This window comes from Prosopis cineraria, unplaced genomic scaffold (genome assembly GCF_029017545.1).
Source record: "Prosopis cineraria cultivar Desert tree isolate PC_DT_omini unplaced genomic scaffold, ASM2901754v1 PC8, whole genome shotgun sequence".
NCBI classification, from domain to species: Eukaryota; Viridiplantae; Streptophyta; class Magnoliopsida; order Fabales; family Fabaceae; genus Prosopis; species Prosopis cineraria.
The window spans coordinates 10,152,331-10,175,061 of NW_026555339.1; the positions used below are offsets into that span (position 1 = coordinate 10,152,331).

At 29.1% G+C, this 22,731-nt stretch overlaps 2 protein-coding genes across 2 annotated transcripts; both read right to left on the reverse strand.

The window, feature by feature from the left end:
* Positions 1-281: 281 nt before the first annotated feature.
* Positions 282-2,981, reverse strand: LOC129318168 (MDIS1-interacting receptor like kinase 2-like). Its single transcript, XM_054962788.1, has 2 exons — positions 843-2,981; positions 282-755 (listed from the first exon to the last, which is right to left on the reverse strand). The coding sequence occupies exons 1-2, from the start codon at positions 1,807-1,809 to the stop codon at positions 400-402; spliced, it is 1,323 nt and encodes a 440-aa protein (XP_054818763.1). The 5' UTR covers positions 1,810-2,981; the 3' UTR covers positions 282-399.
* LOC129317273 (MDIS1-interacting receptor like kinase 2-like) lies at positions 2,029-3,540 on the reverse strand. The gene is made up of 2 exons (XM_054961633.1): positions 3,332-3,540; positions 2,029-3,055 (listed from the first exon to the last, which is right to left on the reverse strand). Exons 1-2 carry the CDS (start codon positions 3,538-3,540, stop codon positions 2,029-2,031), a joined length of 1,236 nt encoding a protein of 411 aa, XP_054817608.1.
* Between the last annotated feature and the right edge of the window lie 19,191 nt (positions 3,541-22,731).

Here is a 22,731-nt window from a genome sequence, read left to right on the forward strand (position 1 = left end):
CATCGCACTATTGCTGCGCTTTACCAATTGCGTAATATTAGTTTCAATAATTTTACGTTTTCTGGGGGGGAAAAAAGCATGCAGTAGACTTAATCTTCCACGTTGGATATTTTACTTTTTAACTTTTGACTGAAAAAAATACATAAATCTGACAAAATGATCACAGACATCCATATTATATATGTAGGAAGAGTTACAAGATAATGCTGAAATCAAACTGTGTTCACTTCAGGTTTATTCAAGCCCCAAACTGATCACACACATGATAAAAAGCCAAAAGCTTACAATACAATAACTACAACAAGCTTTATTTCATTATGTAGAATACAAACTTATAATATTTGCATTAAAATGTCAAGCGCAAGAATTTATACAGGTAGATGCACTTGCAAATCAAGTTCAATCCCTCATGAGTTGTCCAATTGTGATGGTGTGAAATTGGTCCTCTGAATGAGATTTTGGCGGCTTCTCAAGCTCCTTAGACACTTGTTCCATGGTTGGACGAGACCGAGGATTATCTTTCAGGCAAGAAAATGCTATTTTTGCAATCAAGATCACCTCATCTAGGACCGGTTTTCTAATTGGAGAAAGTCGTGAGTCCAACACATCTTTCAACAAGTCATGATCAGTGGTTGATCTGTCTGCCAAAGATAAAATAAGCTCTGCAGGATGTGTCCCCATGATGATTTCTAAAGTCAACACTCCAAAGCTATAAACATCACATTTCTCGTTGGCTTGCATAACGAAAGCAATCTCTGCAATAGATTTGAAGTCATATATATCAATAATATATGAAAGAGTATTGCTAATGTTAAGAATACAATAGACAAAAAAGGTCTTACCTGGTGCAGCATACCCAAATGTGCCAGCAAATGTGGTCATGTTGTTTGAGTCAGGATTCAAAAACTTAGCAGTTCCAAAGTCAATGATGTGAGCTTCTTCATATTCTGAACTCAGAAGAATATTCTTGCTTGATATGTCACGATGCACAATAGGAATTGAGCAGCCATGATGCATATGGAATAATGCATTAGCCACACCTTTAACAGCATTCACCCTCTTATTCCAGTCAAACTCAGTGGCTTGTTTCTCATTCTTTAGTATGTTATTCAAGCTGCCACCTTCCAGGAACTCATAAACCAAAATGGAGAATTGTGAATTGGAGTAAAACCCATGCAGCTTCACAATGTTACGATGTTTGATCTCCGTCAAAGCTCGAATCTCACTTGTAAAAGCTTTCTGGTTGAAGATTTCCCCACTTGGTATCGAATGAAGCTTCTTTACAGCATAAACATCACCTCTAGGCAACTCAGCTATATAAACACTTCCCTGGCTCCCTCTCCCTATAAGATATTTGTCATCAAATTCCTCTGTGGCTTTGATGATATCTTGGCACGATATTTCTTTTTCAAGACTCCCCACAAAATAAACCTCTTCTTGCGATGCTTCTTCATTTTTGCCTTTTCTTTTTGTTGCTACTCGATAAAAAATGTAAGATGCTCCAACAAGTACTAATAGCAGTATGGCCAATGGGAGGAATATTATCAAGAACCTTTTGATCCTCTGGCTCTGTCCACTTGGTTTGGGTTTTGGCTCACCGCATGGACTCAAACCAGCGACGTTACCGCACAAGCCTTTATTATTCCTCAAAGCGGCAAAGTTTTGAAAGGCTTTATTTTTTGGAAGGGGGCCTTCTAATTGATTGTATGATATGTCAACAGTAGACAAAGCTGGCATTTCACCGAAGGAAGAAATGTTTCCAGAGAGATGATTATGCGAGAGGTTCAATACTTGCAACTTGGATAACATTCCAAGTGTTGCTGGTATTGCTCCAATCAGCAAATTGTCACTGAGATCAAGTTGTTCAAGTTCTTGGAGTCCACCAAAGTCAAGGCGAATGCTTTCATCAAATCTGTTTTTTGCTCAAATTCAAGAACATCAACCTTCGTAATTTTCCAATCTCTCTTGTGATTGAGCCATTGAAATTATTTGCTGCTAACTCCAAATCTGTAAGGTTACTAAGTGAACTTATTTCTGTGGGGATATTGCCTGAAAGTTATTATGGCTCAAAGAGAGTTTCATCAATGAGGTCAACTTCCATAGTTGTTTCGGAATTTGGCCAGACAAATGATTTGAAGACAAGTTAAGTAAACCAAGGTTACGTGCCTCTCCTAGTTCTGGCGGTATACTGCCAGAAAGCTCGTTATTGTGAATAATCAATTGTGTGAGGTTGGTGCACTTGCCCCACGTGGATGAAAGGTGGCCATAGAATTTATTGCCACTTAGGTCCATGTAGTTCAACACAGGATATACTCCAAAAGCATCTGTTATATTATCAACTAATCGGTTATTATCAAGCCTGAGTCTGTATAGACTAGGACAATTCTTCAAACTTGCTGGAACAGGACCAGTGAAATGGTTATCATTAGCAGCAAACTTAAATAACCTCCCACTCTGACAAATTTGTTGTGGCAAAGGACCAGTGAAACAATTATTACTCAGCTGTAAGTTATACCAAGTTGTCATATTATTCATTTCTTGTGGAAGTGGACCACTGAGTTTGTTATGGTCCAATAACAGGACGATGAGCTTTGTCATATTTCCAACAGTGGAAGGAAGGTATCCTGAAAAACTGTTGTTATAAAGATGGAGCTGAACTAAATTGATCAAGTTACCAATGGACGGAGGAATTGGACCAGAAAAGTTGTTACTGTGCAAGGCCAATTTTGTGAGATTTGTTAGGTTCCCGACAAATGGAGAGATTAGCCCGGAAAGTCTATTGGAATGTACTTGCAATTGAGTGAGGGCACAGAGTTTCCAGAATTCGTGAGGAATAGGACCTGAGAGATTGTTCTCATAGAGATAAATTATTTCTAACATGGTCAAGTTTCCAATTGATGAAGGGATTCTACCTGACAGAGAGTTGTGTTCCATATAAAGCAGCCAAAGATTACTTAACATCCCGATCTCTTCGGGAATGGAACCAGAGAGGGAATTAGATCCAAGCAACAAGATCCTCAAATCCCTCAAATTCCCAATTTCAGGGGGATTTGCCCTGTGAGATTACATGTACTAAGTTCAAGCCGCTGTAAAGTGGTCAGTCTCCAGATTTCAGGAGGAATGGGGCCCTCAATTGGATTATTTAGAATCCTCAACGTCAATATCCTGGACAAGTTACCAATTTCATGGGGAATGTTTCCATGAAATTGGTTGTAATATATGTCGAAGTAAAGGAGATTTGGAAAGGCAGAGAAGTTGAGGCTGGAAAGTTTACCTTGTAGGCTAAGGTTTGAGAGACTTATGATGATCACAGACATGGATGATTCATCACAAGAAATTTCCCTTCCAGTTTCTGCAAAGATTAGATCCATTGCTCCAAGATGACAACATTTCTTGGCCTCTTGTGAGGTTGGCTTTCCAGTTCAACAGAGCTTCTGCTTCGCCATCTCCAGCAGCGGCAGAAGCAAAGGAAGCAACACAGAAGAATATGCAGAGTGTGCGCCATAGCGCTAGCAGCTTACTGGAATCTCTTGCAGACATGATTTCTGGTAAGATTTGAATAGGGAATCTATTCAGAGACTGGATATTCAGCGGGTGAGTTGGTGGTTATTGTACTTGTAAATGTCGGGGATGAAAGAGAATCCAGATTGTTACCATATATATCACAAACGATTTTTTCCTTACTATTAGCAAACCTTTCTACGTAAGTTTGAAAAAAAAAAAGACCTTTTACTCTAGAAATTATGAAACTGGTGTAAAGACAGCCTCTGGATAGAATGTGATAAACTTCGATACGACCGATATGGAAAAAAGTGGAACTGGTGTAAAAACATTAAAAAAAAAATTCAACTTTGTACAAAGGTATGAAAGAGAAATTTGAAATTCACAGGAGAATGTCAACTGTTTGTTAAGAATAAACATGAAAAAATAATGTTTCATTTGCCACAAACTAAACTCTTTAATCAATTTTTTTATGTCACATGTATCCTCTAATTAAAGACAATTCAGACATATATTTGTATGTGTGAAGTAATTAGGTTATGTTTTATAAGTATATTTTCGAAAGTGGTACTGATTGATGATGATGATAAGTGTTTAGAGCGCAAATTTGTTGCTGCCTATCTTTAAAATAAACACTCAACAGAGTGTGTGGATTCATCAAATTAGTATCGAATAAAATTTTATATTCCCTATTCTTTCACATTAGAATGAAAAGCTAATTCTTAAAGCTATTAGAAAACTCATTCTTAAAAAAAAAAATGATTGTAACAAACATATTGTCAAAAAAAACATCTCGAGTGCCCCGCATATATTTTACCTGCCAATAGAACGTGGCTTATGTGCATGCTTTTTGACTGGCACATATATATTGTGGAATCACACTCATAATCCATTTGCTTTACTCCCCTCTTTAAGAGGAAAAGCAAGCATTATTACTTTAGACACAACAATTATAGCGTCGTAATCTGAGAAGATTCTCTCGAAGACTTGGGGCCCATTTGAATTTTAATTAAATAAAATTATTATAAAAATAATTAATTAATATAATTAATTTTAATTATAATTGATTATATGATAACGGAATATTATTTTTTTAAAATTAATTTTAATAGAATTAAAGGTGTTTGAATAATTTAGTTAGAATCAATTTATTATCATAAAAGACATTACTTTTTAAAATTAAATTATTAATAAATTTGTATTTAATATTAAATTTATTAATTTTATTTACAAAGTAAAATATATTATTTAAATTAAACATCTGATTAATTTTATATATATACTAATTAATAAAGACCATTGGTTCACTCTGAATCACTAAATTTGAATTAGATGGATAGTTGGTATTTAGCACACGTATATTTTTAATCTATCCCTTTTTATGTTGCTTAGTGCCAACCCCAAAAAACAACAGGCAATGCTGGAAAGCACCGCAACCATTTTTTGAGATGTTGAGAGGGTTACAAGCATGTAGTTTTCAGGGTTAAAATTGCAAAGTTAAAATTACTCTGAAAATAATGATGACTCCAATGTGATGATCGATTCTTAGAAGCCCCCTCCTAAAGCTTAATAGCAAACGTGATTCCAGCCATAATAATCGATTAGTGTTATTTTGAGTTGTTTGGATATTTTCATTAAAATTAATTATTTTATCCAACAAATCGATTATTCGTTCTATCCAAACACACAGTAGTGTCCTTCATTATATAATTCATTTACTTTCAGCTGACTAATTATTAAAAGTTTTAATTATTTGGTGATTAATCAATACACCCCGTATTTGGCCAAAAAAAATTCACCCTTCCACACTTTAACTGCTTCACATCTCAATAAATTAGTCTATAATATTTAAAAATACACATTCTTTTCATATTTATTCTATTTTAATATGATGTCTCAATTTAAAAGACATTAATTACATCCTTATCAAGGGTATTTGTAAAAAAATTTTATTAATTATACCTTAATAGACCCAAATGCCTTATATATACTTGATATTTTAGAAAAAAGAATACCTTATACTCCCTCCGATAAAAATATAAGATATTTTTTTAGAGATTAAATGTTAAAAAATATAAAGTATTTTTAATGTTTCAAGGCGTAATAAATATATTGTTTCCTAAAATGCCCTTAATAAATAAATTATTTATATTTATTTTTAGAAAAAATTAATCATTTAATCCATATACTTTAATTCATTTACAACTCAGCCTCTCAATTTTAATTTAATATAACTTAGTCTGAACCTTTTCCGGCGTTCCTTATTATTGGCAAAACGCATCCAACCCCCGATGAGTCATCCTATGTGGCACACCGGTAGAAACGGAGTTAAAAATTACTCCTTTGGCATCCATACAAACTTCAAGTCAGAATTTGAAAAGGGGCCAAAAATGTTGGATATTATACAATATTTATAAGTATTTTAAAAAAATTGTTATAATTTAATAATATTAATTTTATATAACTCTTGCTTAAATCTTATTTTTTGCCGCGCAAGCATTGAGAAGAGTTTGATGAGCATTTAATTTGGAGTTGTAGCTTAGAAGGGGGTTTCACTAACCCTTTATTGGGCTTAATGACGTTAAAAAAGTTTAATGTTTATAAACTTCCTTAATGTTTAAAATTACCCGAAGTATGAGGGTTAATATGTTTTAATTATTTTAAAATCAGTGTATGATAGTTCATTAAGGGGACCTTCTAGTTGTGCCCATGAATAGCCTTGAAGTGCAGTGTACACATAGCCAAGCTCTAAAGTTTGTATGCTCTTCCTATGTATTATGTTGCTTAAATATATTTTGTTAGTTTTTTATTGTTTTGTGACCCTACTTATTTTGTAGGATGAATTTTGTTTAATTCTGGGGACTAACTTTTTTTTTTGGGCAATGCAGGGACTAACTTTGCTACCAAAGAAAACTACAGTTGGGGACGGATCCAGAGTGAGAAACATTTTGGGGTGGGGTGGGGGGATTATAAATAAGGTGAAATATGGGGGACCATAATCAATTTTAAACAATTTTTATAAAGAAAAATTAATAATTTCTAAAGGAAGGTGAAAATTATGGAGGGGAGTGGAAGCGCCTTTCATGCCCCCAATCCATCCTTGACTATAAGGACTAGGTAATATTAAGTCAAATTTAAGAGACTGAATTGTAAGTGAGTTAAAAGTATAGGAATTAAATGATTAATTTTTTTATTTTCAGTGAAAAACCATAACTATTAAATAAGAGTAAATATGAAAAGATAATGTCTATTGAAAGGTAAGTAAACAATTTATTAAAAGTGAAATTCAATTAAAAATGTCTTGCATTTTTTAACGGAAGTAATATTTAATAGAAAAAGTAATTACTCTGTCTATCCCTAAATATAATATCCCATTGTCAAGATCATGGAGACCAAAGAAGTTAGTTGGGTCTAGGAGTAAAACTAGGTTAGGTCAAGCTAAATTTTGACCAAATAGGCCTGAACTTATGTGGTAAAACAAAAGTTTGTATAAAATTTTTTTCACGGTTTAGACTAAGCCTACCTAAAGCCTGACGTGGCCTAAAAGCCTATTAAAAAACCTACTTAAAAGTAAATATTTTAAATAGGCTTGTATTTTAATTTTAAATATTCAAATATACTTTAGAAACTTTTATAATATACAATATGTAACTTGATTTATTAATTATAATGTATAATAATTGAAAGTACTTAGCAACTATAATACAATATAACAATAAAATAATAACATTAAGATTAATATATAAGTCTAATATGATTAAATATAACTAGAAGAAAAATAGATTGATTAAAAATCAAATCATGAAATTGATGTGTTTGTGATATATTACATAATATATATATATATAATATATATTATGTAATATATATATATATATATATATATTACATAATATATATATATATATATATTATGTAATATATATATTATGTAATATATATATACATAATATATATATTACATAATATATATATATCTTATGGTATATATATATTACATAATATATATAGATATATATATATTATGTAATATATATAATAGGCTGGCTTGTTGGGCTCATAGGTTAAGCCTTGAAAAAAAAAAGTCTGGCTTAGTCAACTAAATAGGCTTAATTAAAAGCATGAATCTGATCTAAATTTATTTAGTAAGTAAACCAAGTTATAAGTTCCTATTAAGAGCCTAGCCTATTCTCACCCCTAATTGAATCTAAATATTTTTTTATCTTTCCAAAGTATACCCCTGATTAAATTTTTTATGATGGTAAAAATCATTTATTAGGGGTTAAAAGAAATAATTAAATAGTGGCACATATGAAAATATTTTATAAAACATTGTAAATTTCATATAAGATATTATAAACATCAAAAAAGGTTGTAAAATGATGGGTTGTAATGAAGGGAGTATTATATTTGAGTTATTTATTATTATTATTAGCTTGATCTTTTAAATATAAATGACATGACATATGATAAAATCTAATAATTTTTTTTATAACTAAAAATCTAATAATTTTTAATAAAAAGATAATTTTGAAAAATATTGAAAAGAACTCATTTTCATTGGTTTTCAAGATGTATAAATTCTACTACTGGTTATGGTGGTGGTGGTGGAGTGGGAGTGGTAGAGGTAGTAGTGATAGTAATAGTGGTAGCAGTGGTGGTGGTGTGGGGGTGGTGGGGGTGGCAGCGGCGGCGGCAGTAACAGTGGCAGTAGAAGCAGCAACAGTAGCAGTAGTAACAGTAGCAGCAGCAGCAGCGGTGGTGATGGTGATGGTGGTGATAGTAGTAATAGTAGGAGTAGCAGCAACAACAGCAATAATAGCAATATCAATAACAGAACAACAATATAATGGTTATGTTGGCCTTACATGCTTGTTTATTCACTTGGGAGTCATCCAAGTTGTTTTTAGCACTAATTCAATCATTAATAATTTGTTAAGATTTCATTTGGGTGAGGGAAGAATGACTAACTTAATGTCTCTTGATTTTGACGGTTTTTTTGGATTGATTGTTACATTCTAACATCCATGTAGTCTAGTTCAAGAAGAAGGAAAAAACCAAGAAAGAGGTGGAGAAGCTTGGTCTCTCTTAGAAATTGTAGATTTCGTCCAAGATTGCTTTTATTAAGCTCTTTTGACCTTTTTCTTCTTTGATTTTGACGCATCTATCATTGACGAACATTTGCTATGAGTAGAGCTACTGTTGGCCAATTTTCTTTTTAACCAAGAGTTATCATTTGTATATTAGGGATTGCATTCATCAATTATCTATTTGATGTTAGTTTTATTAACTCAATCTTATTTGTTATTGTCTATTTAATGATTGGCCACTATTAAATATGAATTAAAATATTAAGATTTTTTTTTTTAAAAATAGAGAGAATCCTAATTAGATGACAGGGTTATTCATTATTTTTTATGTTGATGTTGTAATTTGGTGTCCTTGACCTATACTTAGTTAGCTTGGGGTTAAGTAGGTGAGTTTAGTGTGATGGTGAGACCTTGTGCTTTGCAGGAAAATCTTGTGGCTTTATGCTTGAACTTGATATTCGGGTCTTTCTTGTTGGGCTTGTACTCTTAGTGGTACTGTTTGTGAGTTGGGCTTTGTTTGAGTTGGTTATAAGTGTTTGAGTTTTGAAATGGTTCAAATTTTTCATAAAATTTGGTGTAATTTTTTGTAAATTGAAGATTAAATTAATAATTAATTAGTGATCTCAATTTTGAATTTGATTTAAGATGTTATATGTGAGAAATAATAAAAAATGTAAAAAATATAAAACAATTAAAATTATAAAGAAGTTTACACTAGTGAAACAAACAAAAAACTGATAGCATTTTAAATTTTAATTCAATGATAGCATTTTAAAATATTACAAGTTCCAATGTTGTCTAAACTTTTAGATATTTAATGAAACATTACAAGAAATGGGATTAAATGATAGCATTTCCTCTATATTTTTTTTTTTCCTAAAAGCTGAAAGAAAGGCTACCTCTCCTTCCTTTTCTTATTATCAAATTGTCCCTTTAGCCCAATCAACAACGAAATGGTAAAATTGTGAGTGTAGAATTAATGATATGCACTTCTCTTAAAAGATTTAGTTATGTAATTCTTGCCTCTAAGTTTGATTTTATTTAGTTTCTCTTCAATTAATTGGATTAAAAGTACTTAAAATTCTCTAGGTTAAATATCAAGTCACTTATTATCACTATTGGTCAATAAGCAACAACAAACAACCCAATGTTAATCATTGAAAGACACTTACAATAAAACTACCATGATAAAAAAAAAAACTAGTAAAAATTCTTACCATGGTGGTGTAAGCCTTATTTAAAAAAAAATCAACATATAATTTAATTCACCATGAAATACACTACCATGGTAACATAAAGTATACCACAGTATTTCAAATCAAACCTGCTAAACAACAATTGGTATATTCACATATGCCTCATTCATATCCTCCTTATTATCTCTGATTGAATTCATGAATTGTCACAATCAAATAACATATGTTTATATAATTGGATTTTACTAAATTCACCAATGATGAGATATAACCTAGTCTAAAATGTAGAGCTCAACACTAGTCTATATTTTTTATTACTCCAAATCCAAAATATCTTTCCATTAATACCATTACATAGACATATAGGTGTGTAGATATAGATACCAAAATATTATCCCACTTAAAAAACAATTGACATAAAATTATTTGGGGAAATGATCAGGAAGGACCCATAAAAGAAGTAATGTCAAATTATAATTTCTCCATAAATAAAGTTCTCAAATTCAATTCCCCTTCTCTCATATACAACATTTCAGTTTAGTCTAATAATTTTATAAAATATCTTTTTAATCCTTTAATTCTAATACTATTAATTTCGTCAACAAGAAATTCTTACATTGAAATTTTAAAAATTAACAAAATAATTCTCAAATATTGATATGTAAGTTGATTTTTGTAAAATAACAATGATTGATATAAAATAATCATTTGAAACCAACGGTATTAATATTAGTTGACTAAAAAAATACTTTATAAAATAAATAACTAAATTGAAACCTTATGCAAAGTTAAAAGAACAAAAATTCACTTTAGCCTATTAATATACTATAAAATCTACTCTAATCCAAATAACCAGCAAGCAAGGAAAATTAAATATAATTACCCTATTCCAAACTATAAATAATACCAATGCCAATAAAGGACTCCTTAGCTGAGAGGAGAAACACCGAAATTAAATTTGCAACATACCAAATGATTCCTTTGGATTGCCAAACCCTAACCTTTAAATTAGGGCTGAACAAGATTGAACTTTAGCCTAACCCAAAGTCCGATCTTTTTTATGAAAGAAATTGGATTAGCAAACTCACAGCCAAGTTTGGTCTAGCTGTAACTCAAAGATTATTAGGATCTATTTTTTTTTTCTTCTATGAGAGATAGTAATATCCATTTCATCCCTAATAAATTGAATTAAATAATAAAATACTTATAATAATAAAAAATCCATAACTCTCTTTAACAACAATAACAACAAAAAAAATTTCAATTACAATTCAAATGATTCAAATTCATAACTTTAATAACAGCAACAACAACATTCAACAAATTTCCACAACATGTCTACTATACATTACAAACAATAATTTAGTAGGAAACTAAATTAAAATCATATTAAATAGAATGGTGAAATATGAATGAAGGAAATGCTGCATTCAATTCAAACTATTTAAATGTATAAAAATAATTAAAATTATATTAAAATAAGTTTATAGGATTGAACTAGATTAGTGGTCTGAGAACTTGGTCTCATGTCTAGTCTAACTAGAGAAATTAGTCTAATTTTTCGGTCTCTTTGATCCTTTGGACCAATTTTTTTACCGGACTAAACTTATTTGAGTTGGACATGATAACAACTTTTGCACAGCCCTACTTTAAACCTCCAAAATCCCAAAAACTCTCCCTAACAGTATAAATAAAATGCAATCCATTTCCTTTACAACAACCAATTGTAATTATCTCCCAATCTTCTAATATCAACATTTAAAACCTGGAGTTTACTCTAATCCATCCTAAATCCTTTAAGTCTATTAAACACATAATGACATATGATATTATATATTTAATAATTTCATGACGAAGGACAATCTAGTCACACAACAAACCATTCCCAGGAATGGATCCCATGCCCATGGTCTATTGATAGGACGGAGATTATTACCTCAAATGAGGTTATGGACCATTACCATTGAAATGGCCACTCCCACGTACCAAACAGAGTTATGATCATCCTATTCTCACCTCTATTCCTTTAAACAACCCCCACCTCCCGGCCCCAAAAAAAAAAAAAAAAAATACCGTACTAAAGGACGCATTAGTGGAAGTATTGAGGTTTCCCTATTGAGAATCATGGAATATGGAGACAAGGGCATTAAATAGACCATGTTCATTCATGCAATGTTGATTATTTTCCCTTTGATTAATATTTAATACTCCTCTCTTCTATTTTATAAGATATTTTAAGATGATTTAATGTTTCAAAATATAAGATGTTTTAAAAAAAAAGTTTCATTCAATGATAATATTCCAATATCACGTTCAGTTTTTACTCCTTAAATATTTTTATATCTCTTATTAATAACAGTATTTTTGGAAGTTTTAGAAAAATTAAGATTGTAAAATATATTTAATAAATTTTATTTGATATGTGTAAATTTGTCAAAAAGATACCTTGTAAATTAGGATTGAGGGAGTACATAATATATCAATAAAAAAAACTAATTAATTTGTTATTTTGGCTAAAGTGTAGTTGTGGTTTTCTAACTTTATATAAAAATTTTAATTTAGTCTTTTAATTTTAAAAAAGTATCTTTTTAGTTTTTTAGCTCTAATCCCATTAATTTTAAATGGTTATTTTTTTTTTGCCAATCATAATTATTTTAAAAAAATTAAACTTAATATGTGAACATTTGCTAATATTTTATCAATATTTGAAAGTTTAATATATAATTTTTTGTGATGAAACTAAAGGTATTGAGATTAAAAAATTAAAAAGATACTTTATAAAATTAAAAAAATAAAATAAAACCTTGTATAATGTTAAATAACTAAAAATACACTTCAGCCTTCATTTTTTTAATTAAATCGTTACTCTAACCTAATTTTCATAACAATTATCTCGATCTCATCGACAGCTGTCAACAGTAGCGAAATGATAAATCAAGAAAGATAATACGAAATATTATTATATTTTAATAATAATATTCTGGTTCTAACTTTCAAACAATCCTAATAGTATGACCGAATTTCTTTAATTTAAAAGAAGAGCAGCAGAGTAGAAAACAATATTAAATATTTAAGTGCGGCTTAATTGTTTAAACAATGGTTTCTTTCTTTAGTCAATAAAAAATGGTTGCTTTGGTAAAGAATTGTAGCAAGGTATAATTATTTAAGTGCATGTTTGGATAAATACGTAACTGAGGTTTGGATGACCAAGACCTCAGTTGAGGTATCAAAAGCTCATTATAAAAATGGCTACAAAAATTTTATAAAGAGGGTTGAGAAAGAAACAGGCGTTAGAACAGAAGTCACAAAATGCAGCTTATGGAGCAACGTAACGTGGGCAAGTGAAGTTGACATTCATTGTTTTGTGGCTTTTCTCTTTCTTGTCCTCACATGATATCTCTTGCTTCCTCAATCACTTATCTTACTGCAAAATATTTGCACAAGGCTTCAGGAAAAAATAGCAAGGAAAAGAATATGAGATTATACAAATTGAATCATTAAATCAATTATGATTAAATTAAATGGAATAAAAAATAATCATAAAACATAATTTTTTTAAGTTAGTAGCAATTAATTTATTTTTTAAAATCAGTGCAACACATTTATAAAATTTAAAAAAATTTAATATGTCATTTATCTTAGATTTTTTAATTCTAACTTTTTAAAAAATAAAATTGTATAATTTAATTAATTTTTACCTTTCTGAAAAATTTAATTGTAAGTTTAATATTCTTTCCTAAAAATATCATATTAGTTACAAAAATATATACAAAAAAATTAATGTCTGTTTTTGTCATTATATATCTCAACTGATTTTTGAATCAAATCATCCAAACAAATTTTAATTCATTTAATTGACTTTTAAAAAAAGATATCCAAACATAAATCACATTAAAGTCATAGATATTTCTTCCAACCTCAGTTGATTCTGACCTTAATTTTAAAATTTTTATCCAAACACCCACTAAATTAAAGAAAACTAAAGTGAAGGAAAGCACGTATTGCCCCAAAAAATAGAAAATAAGGAAAGCAGGTAGAAAAGATGTGAAGAGAAGACGAATAAAGTGACATATATTATACTCCCTTCATTAAAAAATATAAAATATTTTTGAAGAGATTGAATGTTTAAAAAAGTAAGGTATTTTTAGTCTTTTAAAGTATAATCATTTTTTTCGTCCTTATTGAATAAATTATTTTATATTTATTTTAGAATTAAATACTTTATTAAATAGGAATAAATATAAAAAATAGAATTAATTTAAAAATAAATAATTAAATGTGTTATATTTTTTAATGAAAGGGGTATGTTTTTTTTAAGTGATATGTACTATTGTAGTAGCTTTTAAAAAGACAAGAAAAAAAAGTCATCCCAATGAATTATAATTAGTAGTAGCAATAATTGCCATGACGAATGATGGATGTCGTCATAACTCAAAATGAAATGGAGTTATTGAGTTAAAAGAAAAAAGGAAAATTTGTCCTAAAATACTTGACCACAAATGTAATTGTAGAAAAGAACATGAGAATTAGAGATGGACTACGGTCCTACATTGCATTAAATGGAATGACTAAATTATCCTCACCAAATTCTCTCCCTCTCTATCTTCTCCAACTTGTCCCCTGCGATCGATTTCTCATAGCGTTTTGGCCAGCTATAATTCCGATGGTGATGATGATGGTGATGACAATGGGTAAGGAGAGGTCGGTGATGACAGTAACTCTCACCCACCCTCCCTCTTTGACTATTATTTCAATCGTGCACCACCTATTCTAAATTTTAAGCTTTATAATCTATTTATCATATCAAAAGAAACTCCAATAATGACGGAGAAGGAGGCCAAAATCAGCATGACCAATTGGGATTCAAACAAACTAGACCATTGCTTCTAGTTCTCTTTAAGATTGCATCACTCACGAATCCTCATTGTCTTTGATCAATGAAGGTGGTGATGAGTAGGAGCGACCAATGTGGACTCAACATCCAAATCCTCTTCGATCCTCTGTCCTTCTTTAGTTGCTTCTTGTTCTCATGAGATCAAGAGTAAGCCCCAAAGTTGATTCACCTTTTGTTTCAATTCAAGCTCTAAACTTTACAGTATTGAAAAATTTATCCCATATTCAATTTCTTGTGTTAGCCTATCGCTGAAACTTGAGGTTGGATTTTTGTTTTCATTTGTTTACCAATTATATTGTTCAAGGCAGTTTATTCTTTGGGGGCCTTAAGATAGTTGGGAATTGATTGGTTTATAACCTTTATCTCCTAACCCCATCCCCAGGGCCATACTCAATCAAAAATCTCTGGTTAAGTCTATTACTTTTGTTGGTATAAATTTCAAATTCTTAATATTTTTAATTATGCTTTTTTCTCATCCATCAATATAGTTGATCACTTGTTTGGAATGTTTGTTGAAGTATAGATAGACTTGATCATACATCAAAATATTTACTTAATAAGATCATATGATTTATCTATTGAATGGGAATTTCTACCATTTTTCAATTAGCTGGTGAGAATGTAAAATTAATACATTTTCCTTAGTGTCAAAATAAAGGGAGCATTAGTTTTAACTTATAACCCTGAGATACCGTGTTTAATGGGTCATTCATTTTAAAGCTCTTCAAAAGTTGGAGTTGAAGTTCTCTCTCATTTTCTCTCCTTCGTCATTCTTCCTTCTAGCATAGATGCTTCAATCATTTCAAAAATATAATGTTGTGTATCACTGTTGTGATTAAGTCCACTAAGCTGAACCTTTTGCTTCCATATCTAGTGTTGAATATTAATTGCTTGTTTCTTTAGGGACAAATGTTTCTTTTAGACACTGAAAGGAATATTGCTTGTTCTGCAATTAGTTTTGGTGCAAACTGAATAAGTGAAATTTTCTTGACAGGACTTAGAGAAGATGGATGCAATGCAAATTTGAGAGAATTAGAAGGCACAGATAAAGTGGTAGAAGAAGGTGACAATATTAGAGAAGGAGGGTGGTAGCGCTGGAGAAAAAGGAGGCTAGAATGAATAGATTAGGAGTATCGTTAGGATGAGTCTTTTGCAAATATTTATGTCTATGAAATTGTTCCCATTTATAAAGCATACATGATTACGTGTATGAGAATGGGGAAGAAAATAGCATTAGACCTCTGTTCATCATCAAGCGTTACCACAAGCATACGGGTCATCACAAATATAGAATATTCTAGAGTTATCGTTCCCAGGAGAATTTAGGCAAATGAGGGTTAAAATTCATTATTAAACTTTAAGATAGGTTGAGCAAAATCAAGAATATGTTTGTGTGAAGTAATGACAATTGGATTAGAATTGTTTAAAGCAATTAAAACTTGTTAAAATCTTGATGACTTTCAGAGGCGAGGATCTAAAATTATCTCTCCCCTTTGTATTTCATAAAACTTAAATTAATTCCTCTCAAGTAGATTTTTAAAGAACACAAGTGTTAGTCTAAGATTTCAATTCACTTGAAAAAACTTTCTCAAGTCAAAATCAAATATATTTGAAAACACTAAAATTTCACAATATCTTGAAATAATTAATGAAAATAAATTTAAGTTCCAATCTTAATGTGACTCTAGAGGGTTAATAAAATATCTCTATTTTACCAACAAAACTATCCATTTATCTTTGTAAATTTCAAATCCAACATTATTTTATCCAAGTTCTACACCTAAATTAGCTTTCCGAAACACAACTCAAGTGAACAAAATAATCTAAATGGTGATCAAGCAGTTAACAGTATTAAGTATAGGATAAAATAAACACACACACACACACACTTACACACACTCATCATTAACTATCAAAAGAGAGAAATATTCAAGTCTTAATCCATATAAAGGTTCAAAATAATCCAAGAACAAGAGAACTAGCTACTCATGTTCAGAAAAGAGCCATAAATGTCACAATATACAGCATCCATATCAGAAACAAAGAGAGAAAAGGGAAGAGAAGAAGAAAAATCAAAGGAATTCCACTTGAATCTCTTCAAATTTTCAATCCTTGGCCAAATCTCTTTCAAGAACCTTAAACCCTAGCAGAGCAAGCCTCAAAAAATCTCTAAAAATCACAACTCTCTGTCTAGAGGCATGTTTATGGCTTATCTACCCTAATTTTTTCATTTTGTAGCTCAAAATGCACAAGAAAATTTGGGCTATGTGCCGCAACATGTTGTCAATGTGCCACTGTGCATGTGGTAAAATGTAGAATCGCACCGCGGCATGTTGGTAGTATGTCGCAGTGCTCCTGCATTTCTAGGAACTCCATCTTTGTGCCACATGCCGCTGCGGCACATGACATAGAGCCTATAATCTTCGCTTTTGGCTCTAATTTTTCTATTGTTATATTTCCATATGCATCTTCAATCATCATTAGGCTATCTATCTTCAAAATTATCTAAAATAAAATAAATCACCTAGAATAGTAGATAAAACTATGAGATCTTGTAAAGTTTAAAATCAAGGTAAGAGTCTATGCAAAAATCTCAATAAACTCTATTTTCTAGGTCAATTTGGATTAAAGCTCATTTTTCCATATTTAAACCAAAATATTCACAATTGATCTAATTCATCAAATAAAGTATAGGAAAATGCACTGAATTGACATTAATTTTAATAGGTTATGAACCTCCTTATTTTTACTATGAGAATGTTACACTTGCACCTAAAAGTGTTTGGCAAATAATATCTAAATTCTTGTATTATTTTATTGTAATGTAATGTAGTTTATGTTGTTAAAGGATATAAAAAAATATTATTGTTTCATGAGAAGTGGATTTGTTGATATTCAATTATTGTTCTTTATGTTTTAAGTTAGTGTGATTAAGATTTACATATAACAATAGTGACCATCGAGAATATCCTTTGGTATTTTCATGAAAAATGAACAAATTTTTATAATATTCATTTACATTTTCAAACTATCTATAAGTGTTTTCATGAAAAATGAGTAAATTTTCTAAATAAAGATTTGCATTTTCATATATCCTTTGATATTTTCTTGAAAAATAAACAAATTTTCAGAATATCTATTTTCTTTACCATAAATTTTCATATACGTTTTCATGAAAAAAGAATAAATTTCCAAAACAACCATTTACATTTTTAGAATATCCTTTGGTTTTTCATAAAAAAGGAAAAATTTTCAAAATATACATTTGTAATATCCTAAAAACACAATATTAATGCAATATTCAAACTTCAAGTTTTAAGCCACATTTGAATATGAGTTTTGGATATCCTAAAAGTAAAATTTTTCGTTCATTCACTCGAATAACCATTTTAGATATTTGAATATCACTTCAAGAAATTGCAGATAGGTTTTCATTTATTTGAATATGTAAAAGTGTTATTTGAATATATGAAAGAAATTTGCTTTTAATTGAAGATCAGTTGCATATTAAGGAAGAAAAATTACATACGCTTCCAAAAATATCCACAAGGAAAATTAATGAGTGATACTCGAATATATAAAAATATTATTTGACTATGTGAAAAAAATTTGTATTTCATTGAAGATCAATCACATATTGAGGAAGAAAAATTACATATGCTTCTAAAAGTATCTATAAGAAAAATTAATGAGTGACATTCAAATATGCAAAAATGTTATTCGAATATGTGAAAGAAATTTATATTTCATTGAAGATCAGTTGCATGTCAAGAAAGAAAGATTGCATATCCTTCCAAAATATTCATAAGGAAAATTAATGAGTGATATTTGAATATGTAAAAGTATTATTTGAATAAATAGAAGTTTTCTTACATATAATTGAAGTTTAAATGCATAAAGTGGAAGAATCATTGCATATGATTGCAAATCACTACTTCTAATATTCAAAAAAGTTTCTAAGTTAAAAAATTTTAGAACATCAAAAGATGTTATTTGAATAAATTGAAGTTTTTTTTTCATATAATTGGAGTTTAAATGTATATAGTGAAAGAATTGTTGTATATGACTGAAAACTCCTACTTCTAGTATTCTAAATTATTAATGGTGAAAGACCTTGTGACATATTGATATTGAAGGAACTTGTATTAAGTGTTGACATGAAATTATTGACAAAGAAGGACCTTGTGACATATTAACAGTGAAAAACCTTATGTGAATTATTAACAGCAAAGAACTTTGCTCCACTTCTGCTTTTTTTTCCCCCAACAGCAAGGACATTTATATCATTTAGCCCTCAGCAATTAATGCCAATGAAAGACCAACTTTTAGAATTTATCCCAACTCTCTCTTAGCAAATAAATTTGTGGTGTGGTTTTTTTTAGGCCATTTTCCCTTAAAAAATTATTTATGTTATATCAAGAGAAAGGGAGAGAAAATATAAGCAAGACAAGAAGAGGGAAAGGGAGGAGTATTTCTTATTTACTTGAAGTACAAATGTTTTGGGCATGACTTTTATTCATATGCCTACAAGCATGGTTATAAAATATTAACTTTAAGAAACTCCTTTTGAATCCTTCATTGAAATATTTTAAGACATAAACAGAAAGGGATTTAAGACATTAAGATAAAGAAGCCTAAGGGAAACATTTTAATTAGCCCCCTTGACCTAACATAATTTCAGTCAATTTCTAAAATTATGAAATTTCATTGCATATATCTAAGAGACCAAAGTGAAATTAAAGAGATAACTCAAATGACCTTATTGTCCTAGGTAAAGTTAGACGCATGAACAACTTATGTAGAAAAAATAAATAATTAATATATGAAAAATGAACAACTGACATTTTTTTAGTTGATTTTTCAAGCGATAGCAAAAATATAGCAAAAAAAATGAACAACTAACATATTATAACAAACTTTTGTAAATTTTCAAGTAATGCTACAAAAATTTCCAAGTATCTTTAGCTGATTTTCCAAGAGATAGCAAAAAATCATAGATAATTGACTTGCAATTCACAACTAACTCATAAATTCTCAACTAAGTTACAAATAATTCCAAGTGTCTTTTGTATATTTCACAAGAGATTTATCTATGTATTAACAATAAAAAAATTATAAGTGATTAGCTTGCAATTCACAACTGACAATACAAATAATCCCAAGTGTATTTTCTTAATTTCTCAAATAAGTTTATTTGTATATGGAAAGAAAAAAATTGAGATTCACAATTAACTTTTAAAAATTTTCAACTAATATTACAAATAATTCCAAGTATTTTTGGTTAATTTCTCAATTGACTATTCATGTTTTATAAGGGTTAAAATGCATTTTTTTCCTTACTTTCTTTCAAGCAGCGCATAGCATTTTGTCCTAATAAATGGGACATTCCCCCCCCCAAACCATTTTCCAAAGGATTAAAAATTTCACTCCATTAATGATCCGTTAACTTTATCATTTTCTGCTAATGTGGCATGTATTTTGGTATTAATTTGTTCATGAACTCTTTTTAGGAGTGATGGACACCCTTAAGTTTTGTTAAAATAAAATTTAGTAAATATTATTAAAATATTTAATATTTATTAAGAAAATAATCTTTTAAGAAAATGAGTATTAATTAAATTTCTCAAATTTTCTATGTTATTCTCTATAATATTTTTGATCAACTAATGATTAAATTAACATATATTTAGAACTAAAATGTCACCTATTCTTAATTGATATTTTCATATAATGTAATATTTTCTAATTTTAAAATTAGGAAAATGAGTATTAAATTTAACAAGACAACACTAATTTAGGGTTAAGGGTCTAAAATTTCCTTTAACTAAGTGGAAAGAGTCAGGATTTGTCCCAAACTCAAGAAATGGTCTTTTATATTCCTCAATCATTAAGATTTTTGATTTCATCATCTTACTGTCTATTTTGTCAAATTTCACCATTAGTTGGGCCTACATTTGAATATTTTAATATTTTTAGTGGGTCGTATCATTTTTTTATAAAGTATGGGGTCTAAAATTCTGTTCAACTAAGCAGAAAGAGTCAGAGTCATTCCTAAAGTTAAGAAAGGGTTATTTATATCTTTCAACTATTAAGATTTTTTATTCCACTACCTTGCCATCTATTTTGTCAAATTTCACTATTAGTGGAGCCTACATTTAAATTTTTTAATATTTTAAAGGGTCCCATCAATTTTTTAATATTTTTAGTAGATCTTCTTAGACCACACCTTTAAGCGAGTTTCTTTTCAAGCTTGTAAAAATTTAAACTTCATGTTACAGCTCTTCGATGGCTCTAAGCCCAATTTTTCTATCGTAATTTCTAACCTTACCCTCAAATCTACCATTACTAAATGGTGTCAAAACTCTACCAACCATTGTAGGAACGCGCTTCCAATGCACTCTTTAGCTTAGTCATTCACAATGATAATAAGACTGCAATCAACATGCTGGGTGCTTTGTTGCCATTATTCCACTTGCTTTAATTCAAGAACAAGCGAACGAGAGAGGGAATGAAGGTGGGAGGAGAGAGAGAAGAGAGATGGATTTTTTAAAAAAAATTATAAAAAAGTATTAAAAAATATATAGGCCCTACTAATAGTGAAAATTGACAGCATAGATGCTAAGGTGATGGAATCAAAAATCTTAGCGGTTGAGAGATTTAAATTAACTTTAGGGGTAACCCTAACCCTTTCCACCTAGTTGATGGGCATACACTTAACCTTTAATTTTATCCATTTATTTAGAAGATCATTCGCTTGTTTTTAACACAAAGTTGCAAAATATCAAAATATTAAATTTGAGTGGTATAATATTTTGAAAGAAGACTGTTAGTTACCAAAATAAATTATAGAGAATGACCTATTTAAAAAAATTAATCATTGTTAATTTTCTTATAAAGTCATTTTTTATAATTTATTTAAAAATATTATATTTTATGAGAAAAATACTATTGCTATTGTTGTTGTTGTTGTTATTTATAAATATTCACACATAATTTACCAATCATCTATAAATTTATGAAAAGTTAATTCAAGCTATTAATATTTAAAAAATAATTTAGACATTTTTTGATGAATATTTATAAATAATAATTTTTAAATTAAATATTAAAAAATTAAATATTTTAATAATTATTATTAAATTTTATTTTAATAAAAGTTTAAGGTGTCAACACTTTTGAAAAAATAGTTTAAAGATAAATTAGGATAAAAAAATATGTCATGTCAACTGAAAATGACAGAATTAATAAATTATTAATACACATGTCACATTAATAAAAAAAATTATTATGCCTTACTGTGGACACATGCTTCAATTTTTTTTTAGATATATAAAAAGAGAAATATGGTGGGCACATGCTTTGATGTGATGATATTAGATTAAATAAATTTACGAGGCCACCAAATATCAAGAGTAAAGTTATATTTTTATATAAAAAGAGGTTATTTATAAATAATCAAATGCTAATATTTTCATTTTAAATGATAAAATATTTTTAGGTAAAATTTAACACTTTAAAATATAAGATACTTTAAAAGATTAAAATTTTATTAAATAAGTTTATTTCAATACTACTCTTTCCCTTTCTATATTTAATAGTTAAATGTAGATTTAAGATTATTAAATAAAATTTTTTTAAAAAAATTGATATTTTTATTTTTAAAATATAAGATTGTTAAATATACTTAATAATATTTATTGATATAAAAGATATTTTTTAAAAATATTTTATAATTTGAGACGAAGAAAGTACTATTTATCTAATAAAATTTTTTGTTAAAAAAAATCATATATAAACTAAGTAATAAGCCCCATTAAATCAAAACTTTAATTTGTAAGAATATATAACTCACATTCTCAATGAAATTAATAGATGTACTTATCATTTAATAAATCATAAAGTTGGAAAAAAAAATCATAATGAGATTAAGATCTTACCTAACTATTTTTTTAAGAATCATGAAATAATTAGCAATATTATCTTATATATTATGGTTCAGAAAGTTCGCGCTGCAAAACATATTATATTATGGACCACTGGTATCCTCAAT

Excerpts from the sequence above, each read along its gene's own strand:
- LOC129318168 (XM_054962788.1), bottom strand. The coding sequence starts at position 1,809 with ATGTTATCCAAGTTGCAAGTATTGAACCTCTCGCATAATCATCTCTCT. Across the intron at positions 756-842 it reads ATTTGGGTATGCTGCACCAG|AGATTGCTTTCGTTATGCAA; the intron begins GTAAGACCTTTT and ends AATCTATTGCAG.
- LOC129317273 (XM_054961633.1), bottom strand. The coding sequence starts at position 3,540 with ATGTCTGCAAGAGATTCCAGTAAGCTGCTAGCGCTATGGCGCACACTC. Across the intron at positions 3,056-3,331 it reads AACTGGAAGGGAAATTTCTT|GGCAAATCCCCCTGAAATTG; the intron begins GTGATGAATCAT and ends GTAATCTCACAG.